Consider the following 12,034-nt stretch of genomic DNA (forward strand, 5'->3'; position numbering starts at 1 on the left):
GTCTCGGTTTTAGTTTTCAAACAGTCACATTTGTTGAAATATTATTTAAATGTTAGTGATTTCTTAAACTCTTCCAACTTAAAATTAAAAGTCAAATTTCCAAACATTTAGAGTGGTTCTCTTATTCTTATAAGTGGTCCAACGTATTTCAAAGAAATGCAAATATATATCCATATTATGGAATTTTGTTTAGTTCAATTTAATTATGTGGGTTTTTTTTTAAACCAGTCATTAATCTGAGGTGGGGGGTGCTCCCAATTGTTTTCAATAAGGGTATGTTGGGATGTAAATTTTAAAAATACTTTCACCATAACAATTTTTGAAAGAGCTCATTTTAAATGAATAAATTACAATGTTAAAATAAGTCTAGACTGCAAAGGACATGGCTTTTGAAACAATCAGCAACATGTTCTTTAATCTACAGTTTGGAAGAAACCTTTTGGTTTATGTGGTCTATTTATAATGTTAATATTTTTAGTGTTGGTTTCTCAGTAATACAATGTCACACAGAGTTTGTGCATTTGCAAAGCAAAAGGTGACCTGTAGCAAACAAGGTGTGTGCATGCATTTGCAGAAGTGGAAGGTCCCATTCAATATCAACTTTATACACAAAATGATTAAGATACAATAAACCCAAACATCAGGATTTTTAAAAATTACAGTTCTAAATGGAAATTTATGATATTCACAAATTAGATTGAAACAGCAAAAAGTCTTGAAGCCCTCAAGTTTAAAGAGAGCTTATTTCTTAAATCCAGTGATAGCATTCTAGACGAACAGCTTCTTTTTCCTTGCAAACATTCTGGCCTCTCTTGGATTTTCTACAAAGTAAAGCTGAGTGAATTTCACCACTGTTGAGATAATACCTTTTCTGCAGTAAAGGAGTAGATCTAGCTGCATAAATATAAAACATCCCACACCTATGTGATGTAAAAGTGTGTGGTATACTTCATTACGGTTCAACTGTACAGGAGGGAGACAGACCATTTGTGAACTGTTTTCAAATTGCTAAAATTACAATATAAATGAATAGCCTGAAAACATGGCTGTTCAACAGATATCTGAACACTCTGGCTACCGCTTTCTTGTGTATGAAAATTCTTGAAAGTATAGTTTAGCTTTTTTTCAGTATTTTCAATCACCAGTAATTTCAACAAAAACTTTCGTCTTAGTGATTTTAAGATTAATGAAAGAATGGTTTCACTTATAATGAATGGAGAATTTTAAAGAAGGCATCCACATGATACATCAATATACCCTATAATTCAATTCTGAGATGTATTACTATGTCCTAATATATTACTATGACACATGCTAATTTCATTCAAATAAAATAAGTTTAATAAAATTTTAATACTATTTAGAAATGATGCTGAGGGGAAAAAGACAAAATCTTCATTATGAGGTATTTGCAGGTTTATTTTGGATTAAGAGGTAGAAAAATCAACACTTTGGCAGTGACTGAACTTTCTAGTCACTTGATCTGAAATGAGGTTCCAGATATTCATAACTTAATACGAATAGCTTTACTATAGTATTTAAAGCATAATTTTCTCTCAATATACACTTGCTTGATATGAATACAAGCAACTGACAAGTCTGGAAGTTTTATCTGTGGAGATGACAAAAGAACACTGTGACTAGATTATTCTATTTTTTCAACTCATGGTTCACGATTCATCAGTTATTTTCTTGAAGCAATTTATTTGTATTTCTAAAATGTCCAGTTCCTCACATTTAAAGAGTGAATCTATATTAATTTCAACAAATGTTCTATTAGGTTAGTAGGTTGTAACTTTCAAGTTTAGATCTGTAATTAGCCCTTTTATATACTGCTATTATGGATTAGCACCATGAAGGAACAGAATGGTACGGTTAAAATTCCATTGAAATTTTAGCTAATATTCTAAGAAAAACCTAAACTAGTAGCATACAGGAGGAAGGAGAAAACTTGTTCTTTTTGAAAGAGAGTCATTTGATAAAATCTCTATAGAAAAAGTAAAAAATTTTAACAGCTATGAACTCTGGATTCTTTTAAGTGATAAGGGGATCTGCTGTTCTATCAACAGGAGAATGCTGCTAATTGTCTTTAATTTGTGCTCCAGTTATTGCACTGATAACTACAATATATAAAATTCTGTTAGCTGGCAAAAACTATTAGTGTGTCAGATATGATGGAAAAGAACTTAAGACATTGGATTTTTTCCCTTAAAATTACTACAGTAGAATTTAACTGTGTTATTTGTTAAATATTTTCCCCCTTTAGTTATTTAAATGTCTTTTTATAAAATGTCACACAAATAAATTTTGGTTTACCTCTCCTATGCTTTCAAAGTAGGAAAACTAAAAAGTTTAAATACAAATGTATAAGTAAACAGGTTTAAGTTAAGTATGTCTGATTTTTATGTCTTTCTTTCTGGTACAACAGATATCACAGGTTTCTAGGTATATTTTTCAAAACTCATTTAAACATCTGGTTGTTTCAGAGAACAGTAAAAAACTGATTCTGTGTGAAGGAAGAAAAGATGACTGCCTAATTGGTGAAGGTGCCTAATGTATAAAAACAGTGCAGATGGAGAGACTGAAATGGTCGGTTTAGAATAAGCTGGAAGTTGGAAGTGATAAAAACAGTGATCAGTAGTTTGAAATAATTTGGTTAGTAACATGCATTTGAAAATAAGGCCCACAGTGTAGAACTTAGGACACTGCTTCTCCCCATCCTTGTCACAAGCCTGGCTCTGCAAATGCTCTGCGATTCTCTTTTCATCCACCAGCCTCATCTTCCATCAGCCAGTTCTCTGAAATGATTCTCTCACTCCTTTAGCTTTCAAAGACTCCTCTGCACTCCTGCTCTACTCTGTTCCACTTTCCTTCCAGCTCCCTGATACTTTTACAGGATAAAAACCCTGGTGCAATGAAGGTTCAGGCACCATTTTTAGTGTACTACACAGAGCAGGAGTTGTCATATTAATTATAACATGGTTCAAAGAGCATGAGTCTTTTTTTTTTTAATTATTGTTCAGTGAGAGGAGAGGAGGCAGAGACAGACTTGCACATGCACCTGGACTGGGATCCACCTGGCAAACCCACTAGGGGGCGTTGCTTTGCCCATCTGTGGTGTTGTGCTATTGCTCAGTAACTGAGCTCTTCTTAGCGCCTGAGGCAGAGGCCATGGAGCCATCCTCAGTGCCCGGGGCCAACTCGCTCCAATTGAGCCTTGGCTGCGGGAGGAGAAGGGGGGGGGGGAGGGAGAAAAGCGAGAGGTGGAGGGGTGAAGAAACAGATGAGTGCTTCTTTTATGTGCCCTGACCAGGAATCGAACCTGGAACATCCACACACCAGGCCAACGCTCTACCGCTGAGCCAACCAGCCAGAGCCAAGAGCATGAGTCTTAGTAGAAATAGCTTAATATGGAAATTTATTAAGCATTTATTAAATGTTAGGTGCTTTACTTTTATTCCTTATTTTAATTATCTCAGTGACCTAATGGGGTAGGTACTTTTAATTTTTTTTAGCTTTAAAAAAATTTTTTTTAGATTTTATTTATTGATTTTTAGAGAGAGGAGAGAGAGAGAGAGAGAGAGAGAGAGAGAGAGGAAAGAAAGGAGAAGCAGGAAGCATCAACTCAGTAATGGCTTCCTTTCTGTGCCTTGACCAGGCAAGGCCAGGGTTTTGAACTGAGACCTCAGCATTCCAGGTCGACGTTTTATCCACTGCGCCACCACAGGTCTGGTGGTGCTATTTTTTAAATCTTCACTCTATTACTGATGAGGGAATTGATGAGACTCAAAGATGTTAAGTTACTTGCTAGAGGGCCATACAGCTAGGTAGGTGGCACAACTGGTACCAGAACTAGGTGTGTGTGTGTCTCTACAACTGTGCTCATTATCATTATACTAGACTGGGTGCAGTATGATGTACTTGGGAAAAGCTATGACCTAATACTATGCTCTTAGCCATTATACTATATAGGAGGGAGTAAGATTTAGTTGAGAAAATGATGTATTTTGTGTTTTAATCTGAAAGATTTGGGCTCAAACCTTGGCCACTTCTTAGTATTAACTGACTTCAAAGCTTTGCATGATTTGGGCTCTGACTAGAATTCAATTTTTTCACTTATCTCTCTAAAGTTATACACACGAGGGTCAAGTTCCATGAGGGTTTCTGAGAAAACTCTTTCTTTTTTCAAGAAGCTCTGCAAATCCTGTTCCCTCTAGAATGCTGTCACCTGCTGGGTCTGACAGTCTTAACACTCCCACCTTCAGAGGCACGTCTCTGACCCCATCTAAACAAAGCACCTCCTGCTGTTCCTTCATAGCACTTTGATCATTTCATTCATAGCACATATGAACAAAACTTTTGTTATATATTTATGTATTTCCTGGCTGATTAATCCCACTAGGTCAGAGATCCATAAACTATGACTGCAAGTTACAGGCCAAACTGAGCCTGTCTCCCGCCCCACCTTCCTTTCGTCTGTCGAGTTTTACTAAACACAGGCTCATTTAGTCACCTGCACCTGTCCGTGGCTGCTTTAAGCACTGGGGTAGGGCCGAGCATGGGTCACCAAAAACATTTGCTATCTGGCCCTTGACAGAGAAAGTTGGCTGACTTTTGCAATAGTTGGTAAGTGGGATGTGATTCTTCTTGTTTATCATTGAATACGTAATGTTAGGCACACTGCAATTGAATATTTGTAGATTTAATAAATAAATAATTATTCAGCTGTAAATGGGACTGTAGTTCTTGGAACTTGTAGCTTCTTTTATTAAGTTATCTGAAAATTTCTATAAAACAAATTGAGAATTCAAGATTTTATTTTCACATATTAGCTTAAGAAATCCATCTAGTTTTCTTAGAAACTCTGGAAAATTTAAAACTGTGTTAATATTTTCCCACCCTTAAACTATATTACAAGTGTACAATTGGAGTTTCTGAATTTTAGCTGTTCCCTACTTCCATTATAAAAGATAAAATAAGGGCAAAATTCAATTTAAACTGTGAGCTGCTCTGTTTTACCAGAGTTTCATTTCTAAATGATATACAACTTATCACATCAGCTCTGCAATATTTCATTTCACACTTTACACCTGTATTTCTTACTCTGTAAAAACACACCCTGTTCTCTGTATTGCCAAATAAACACCTATAATGGCAGAGCAGGCTTTTACTACTTTTCAGAAAAAGTGCCTGTGAACTATCGTGTGAGGCTCCATTAAGGAGTCTACAGTGGAGGAATCTTCAACAAGGGCCACGCAGTGACCTTTCTCTTTTCAACATGTGAACACACAGTTTAAAGGAAGTCCAGTGTGGGGTACCTCCGTACTTTGTGTGACACACTATTGCAGATTTGTGGGTATTGACTGTTAGAAGTGACCTACCTCTTGTAACCTTTCTCCCCAATGGTTCTTATGACCGCTCTTGGAGTATGTGAGAAGCATGCATGACAAATATTTATAAGTAAGATGGCTGTTGAAAATTGTCAATGGCATCTAAAATAACCACTGAAATTCATGTTAAAACATAGCAGTTTACAATGTTACTAATTCTATTTAATAAGACTGTTGAATTACAGAGCCTACTCCCTGTAATTCAGCTACTAAGACTTAAAAAAAAAAAGAAGTAAATAGATCCTAAATTTTGTAGAGTAAAATGAAGAGATTTGTCTTCAGGGTTAAGAAAAAGATGAACTAAGCTGAATTTAAATAATCTTTCTTCTCCTAAAGTAATTATGACTTTTAAAATGGGTGAGAGTCATAGCAATTGTAGACACAACTATATTTAAGTTAAGAAAAGATGTTCAATTATTAGCTCAAAAGTATGGTGTTAAAATTCCTATATCCCTGAATGAGTTTTATGTTTCTTTATAAAGTATAAAGAAAGCTCATGAATTCCACCTGCAAACTTTTCTTCTTTCTTTGCAAGCAAAAGGAAGATACAATGAGTTTTATGAACCTAAAAATTATTTGGTATTATTCATAAAGTATAGGTGCTAATTTATATACTTTTTTACTGTACCCAAAATGAATTCTAGTACAAATAAGTGGGTCTAAACCAGGGGTTGGGAACCTATGGCTCATGAGCCTGATGTGGCTCTTTTGATGGCTGCATCTGGCTCACAAACAAATCTTTAATAAAAATAATAATAATGTTAAAAATATAAAACATTCTCATGTATTACAATCCATTCATTTCCTACCGCTCATGTTCATGGTTGCGGGTGGCTGGAGCCAATCACAGCTGTCCTCCGGGACAACACCAAATTTTTATTGGATAATGCCTAACGTACACAGGTTGTTGTATGGCTTTCACGGAATTACATTTTAATATATGTGGTGTTCATGGCTCTCTCAGTCAAAAAGGTTCCCGACCCCTGTTCTAAACAGTCAAGTTACATGATGTTCAATAATTCAGTTTTAATTTTAATTTCAATCTATAAACAAATTAAAAAATACTGTGGTTTTATATTGAAAAAATACTGCTTTTTTGGCTTGACCCATATACCAATAAACAATATGTAGAAAAATACTGCGTAAATACAGTATAAATCTTAGCATTAGTCATCCTTTAACTCAATTTTCAGTCAAAAATAGTTTAAGTATTTGTATCTTGAATATAACAAGTTAAACAATTATAAACATAAAAATCTAAAAAGTTTCTTTACCTCTTAATAGCATACTGGATTTGACAGCATAAATAACAATGCCTATTAATTATAATTTACACTTGTAACAACATAATATACTGCTCACAAAACTTAGGGGACATTTTATAGCTTTATATTCATTTTGAAATATCCCCTAATTTTTGTGAGCAGTATATTTTAAACCATGAATCAGTTCTAGTGTCATAAGTTCAAGAAAATAGAAAAGGACAATACAGAAGATAGAGTGTCTTCATGTAAGGGAAATTACAGTCTTGTAGGGCATCTTCAAAGCTGTCCTCTTTGCTCTCCCTAGTTTAAACAGGGAACAGGCAAGCTTCTCTCTTCCCTGGTCAAGCATGCCTGTCTTACAGGTTGTCTCTCCATCTGCAATGGCTGGGCTCTGGCAGTACTGTCATTTCTCTCCCAGGAACTCTTATTTGATATTTAACAGCAAAATACTTACAATCCACCACCTCTCCTTACACTGTCTACCACTCTCCCCAAGTGTGAAGAAAAGTACAGTAGTCAGATCACAGGTATTTGTCATAACGTGTCTTTGTTGAATAGAACTTTTGGATGTATAATGTCTTTAGAACAGATTAGTTATATCATGCAGATATTATCACTGGAGTTATAGAAAAATTTTAATATCATCTGCCTCTAAGTTTATAAAAATCAGGGTTTAAAGAAAGTAGTATGAATTAACTAATACTTCTTGTTTATATATTTTAAGATACTAATATTTTATGTGGGTGCTTATTGCTGTTATCAGGACATATTAAATATTTTGCATATATTTCAAAGTCTGTGAATAGAATGAAAGCCATTTTTATTCAGGATATTTAGTCTATAATAAACCTTTTAAATGAATCATCACAAAACGCTTTGTGTCCATGAATATAAGAATATCTTTGATGATGCATATAATGTAGCAACACTATGCTTATTAATTCTTAGTTATTAAGTTACTTATATTGCACAAGTACAGCTCTTACTTAGAATCAGGTTGAAGTAAAAAGTGAATAATCATAAGTGTGTAAACTATATTACTAAAAGATAAGGTGGTCTCTCCCCCCTTAATATATGAGTCTATTAGTACTTAAACTAGGCACGTTTCATTCACTAACACTTCTCTCAATGGATGTTTATAAGTTCAAAATGTTTTCAGGACCCTTACCATATCTAGGGAAAATGTAATAAATAGTCCATATAAATAAGGACTATTTACAAAAAGGTAACCCCACTCACCTGTCTGTTACGTTCATCCATAATCCTTGTAATCTGAATCTTTTTTCTCCCCATAGTCCCCGTTTTTCTTCTCTCTCTCGTCCCTGAAATTATGTATTTTTTCTTTCCTTTTCTCTCTCTTTCCTGCTTCCTCCAAACAAATCTCCTTCTTCAGCACTTGCACTGCTCAGTTCCCAGATTCCTGCATTTGTTCCTGCGAACAAAAAAGAAAAACACCCCTGTAACAGCAAGTCAGTTTCACAGAACATACTCTAATTAAAAACAACAACTACATGGCAGTAAGCCAATCAAATGAATGAAATAAAGTGCTTCTAAAAAGTATATGATATATCACATGCAGGAGCACATCAAGTGGGATCGGTTTGTTTTTATAATTAAAATAATTTCATAAGTAATTTAACAGGTCATTTAAATGACGAGAACTATGCTTTAAAGCCCGACAGTGGAAACATATCTTTTACAAAGAGATTCTTAATGTTTTCTAATAAAATTAAGTGACTATTTTCACCCTTCTGTTGTGAAAAATTACCTAAATCAGAGAGTTAATGAACCTTTATGTACCTGGGTATGCTAAGTAGGGCAGCCTATTCATTTCTGAAGGGAAAACAATCTCATGTTTTGACAGCAGAGGTGATAACGTCCCTCGTTATGCAAATAGGATGGACTATTATGAAAGTGCTATTTGATCGATGTAAATGTCAAATAATTTAAATCTAAATCCTTTTAATCTTATTTTTAAAAGTCACGGCTACGAAAACGTAAAAAGAATATAAGATATTTAATCTTATGTAGCAAGCAGCTATAAGATCTTTTCCTTTTGAAAGCGCTTAAGTTATATCTTCAATACAAGAATCCAAAAAGAGTATCATTCATAGAAAAGAAAAAAAAGGTGCAAAAATTAGAATATTACTCCATTTATAACTACATTTTTTATAATAAGACATCAGTGCTCTCAATTTAAATGTTTTAAAAAACACCTGTGTCTCTTTAGGGGCAATACACAAAGTTATTGAAGCTTGCTATTATACACTAAATTAATATTAAAGAAATGTTTAATATTACTATTGGTCATGAATTAATATTAAAGAAATGATCATCAATAATATATGATAAACCCAGAGAATCTAGTATTATTTAATTTAATATTTTAAGCCCAGTATTAAAGTATATACTTTACTTTGTTTTAAAGTACATCTGAAAATATTCGATTAAAAGTGAATTGCCGTGAAATGTGGAAGTTAACAGAAAAGCTTGTTCATTTGCAGCGACAGCCTCAGTTATTCTGTACCGTCTCATGTCAAAGGGCGCAATTTCTTTACACACCACCCAGAATTTCCCTGTGTATTTTAGCTGGTGTCTGCCAACCAACCTGATAAATTCCCAGGTGTATTATGTAACGCTAAGCCAATAACCTGGCTATTTAATAGATTAGTTGGCTCCAATTCAAGATTATTGGAACAGGAAAGTGTTACATACTTGGTCTGATCATCAGCGCTCTTTTGATTTAATTTAATTTTTAAATTCTTCATCACCTTGAGTAATTTTTTAAAAATTTTAAGTTTTCTGTGATTATCTCTTTGCAGAAGCTATTATGATATAATTAGTTCTGGTGGATTAAGCGCTGCTTAAATACTAAAACCATCAATTCTCTTTTGGCCAATGCCTTTCTATTAAACTGCAGCTCACTTCTGCTTCTGAGAGTACATGTATGTATTGAGTAACATCATGACCACACAGTGCTCATCAAAAACTATTACTCCAGCGGTAATTTTAAATGTTAGAAGTAGCTCAAAAGTTTTAGAGAGTTATATAAATAACATACATTTGACAAATACACATGAAAAAACTAGCTATATTAAGATATATTAAATCACATTAAAACACAAAAATCCACAAAGCACAATTGCATCATATATTCACTGTTGCCACTGTCCATTTACCTATTTTTAGAAATGGTCTTAAATATCACTCAAGTGGGCAACTTCCCTCTGCTTTGTATAGTCTTACCTTAGAAGCAAGCAGCAAGTTAGAATGGTATTTTCCATCCATGTGCAAGACCCTAAAGAGACGCATAGGCTTCCGTTATCACAGAAACGCCAACCCATGAATCCACAGCAAATGCAAATAGGATGATTTCCTTTCTTTCATTTAGCTGAGGCCGAGGCACTATCGGCTTACAGGACTATGCCTGCCTAAGCGCTTATTCACTTTAAGGTGGAAGGTCAGGGTGAGCAGATTAGAGTGTGGTGACAAGGCTGGCAAGACAAGAACTTCTACAGATCCTGCTTTCAAAATACAAATACCCAGACAGACGAGTGGAGACACACCCCTGGAGAAAAGCCTGCTCTGCGGGACGGAGAGGGTTCCTGCCGCACCAGACTCAGGAGAGTTTCTCCGTACAACAGCCACCCTGTACTCACAGCTTTGACACGAGAGACACTTCTTCAAAAGGGCAGAGCAAGGATTTTTTTTAATTCTTAAAACATGACAAAAAAGTATATTGCTAGAAGAAATTGATATATATGTCAAATATAAATATTCAATAGTTGATAAAAATGCCACTGAATGTAGTTTCCTTTATGAAATATGCAAGATAATGTATAGAGAAGCAAGTGTAAATTTCAATAAAATTAAAATATTCCTTTTTCTGTAAAAATGAGTATTTCTTCAAGTGTTGCCTTTTGAAGATTTCTACAATGCAAAATTTTATACCATTAAGTATATATGTGCAGTAATATGTGGTGATGATGGGACTTTTCCTTAAGTAAAATGTGTTATGAAACATATGGCTTAGAACATTTGATTATGAATCACCAATTTCAAGGCTCTCAGTAAAAATTCAAAGAGAGGAAGGTCAATAACAGCTCAGTATTTGTTTTGTTAGCATAATTACTTCTCTAACCTGATTTTTATGCAAAAATTATATTGTAAGATTGGTTCCAAGTATTAATTTGTAGGAAGCCCCAAGAAGCTGAAAAAGAGATTATATAACTGCAGTGATCTGTAACATTGTTTGGTATGCACATGAAGAAAGGAATAGAACAGTTAAACTGCAAGTAGTAGAATTTCAAGTTATGTTGAAAACTTTCAATGCATACAATCAACCCTAAGCTTAAAATAATTCCAGCAGGCTTGCCGCTACTTCAGGAAAGAAGTATTCTTGGAAAATGACAGAGTTCCAGAGAAACAATCAGTAATTTAAAAAAAGAAAAGAAAAAAGAAAAGCTCTACCATATTTACATTCTACAGAGTCCTAGTTTTCTGCATTGTTTTTCTGCTTGCTTACCTAAATATAAGGAAAATAAAATCAGGCTGCTTACTAAAAAGGGGAACTTCATTATGGCAGGCTTCTCTGTTCTCTTTGAGTTCAGCATAAGCAGACAGATGAAGGCAAAGTGCTGTGAGACCCCAGTACAGAAAAATTTCCCATGGACAGATGCTAAAGATCCTTCTCCCACTGGTTCTCATTTATAAACAAATTCCCTTGAGTGATAACACACCTCCCCCTCCCTTCTCCCTCCCTCACTCCCTCCCTTCCTCCCTCTTTCTTGCTCCCTTCCTCCCTCCCTCCTTCCAGCCTTCCTACAAATCCCTCCCAGTAACACAGAGAAGTCTTGACAGAATGGCAGGAAACACGCACAGACTGGTCAGGGAAGGATATGATGTCAGCAACCACGAACAATAAAAGGTGTAAAGGTGCTTCCTTCCCTAAACTGTCCCAGAAGTGTAAAATGGGAACCAAAACTCTTCACTTCCTTCTCTGAGCAGAACTGGCTGAGTGTACTGTGTTGCACACCCCACACAGCGAGGCCTTTGAGAGGTTCAGATAAGGGACAATGAGCAAAATCCAGACATGGGGGCAAAAATTGTAATTTCTATTTTTAAAACACCTAAGAAAAATCCATTTCAGCTCTAGGATTTTTGCCTGATTGCTTTAACAAATAAAAATTAGAAAACCAACAAGTTCACTCTGGTAAAGACGATATACTGCAATTACCATTTATCACGCCTCAGAAAAACTGTCACAGTTGATGTGGTCACATAATCTTAATTTACCCTTCGAGGCAAATCAAGAATTTTATACAATCAAAGAGCCAAAAGGATATATTATATTTTTGGTAAAAAATAAAATTGTCCAAA

The 12,034-nt window shown here is 34.8% G+C and overlaps 1 protein-coding gene across 17 annotated transcripts in view; it reads right to left on the reverse strand.

Moving 5' to 3' along the window:
- Window positions 1-12,034, reverse strand: part of MEF2C (myocyte enhancer factor 2C) — a 168,958-nt gene that overhangs the window by 84,123 nt on the left and 72,801 nt on the right. For 12 of the 17 annotated variants that reach the window (XM_066273793.1, XM_066273787.1, XM_066273782.1 and 9 more), the window contains 2 exons: window positions 9,902-9,953; window positions 7,895-8,087 (listed from right to left, as the gene is read on the reverse strand). In XM_066273793.1, coding sequence (XP_066129890.1) covers window positions 7,895-7,948 — 54 coding nt within the window. In that variant the 5' untranslated portion in view covers window positions 7,949-8,087; window positions 9,902-9,953. Of the gene's footprint in view, window positions 1-7,894; window positions 8,088-9,901; window positions 9,954-11,214; window positions 11,346-12,034 lie in introns of those variants that run through there. The other 5 variants (XM_066273781.1, XM_066273783.1, XM_066273796.1 and 2 more) reach the window with 2 other exon arrangements.

This window comes from Saccopteryx bilineata, chromosome 4, assembly GCF_036850765.1.
Source record: "Saccopteryx bilineata isolate mSacBil1 chromosome 4, mSacBil1_pri_phased_curated, whole genome shotgun sequence".
NCBI classification, from domain to species: domain Eukaryota; kingdom Metazoa; phylum Chordata; class Mammalia; order Chiroptera; family Emballonuridae; genus Saccopteryx; species Saccopteryx bilineata.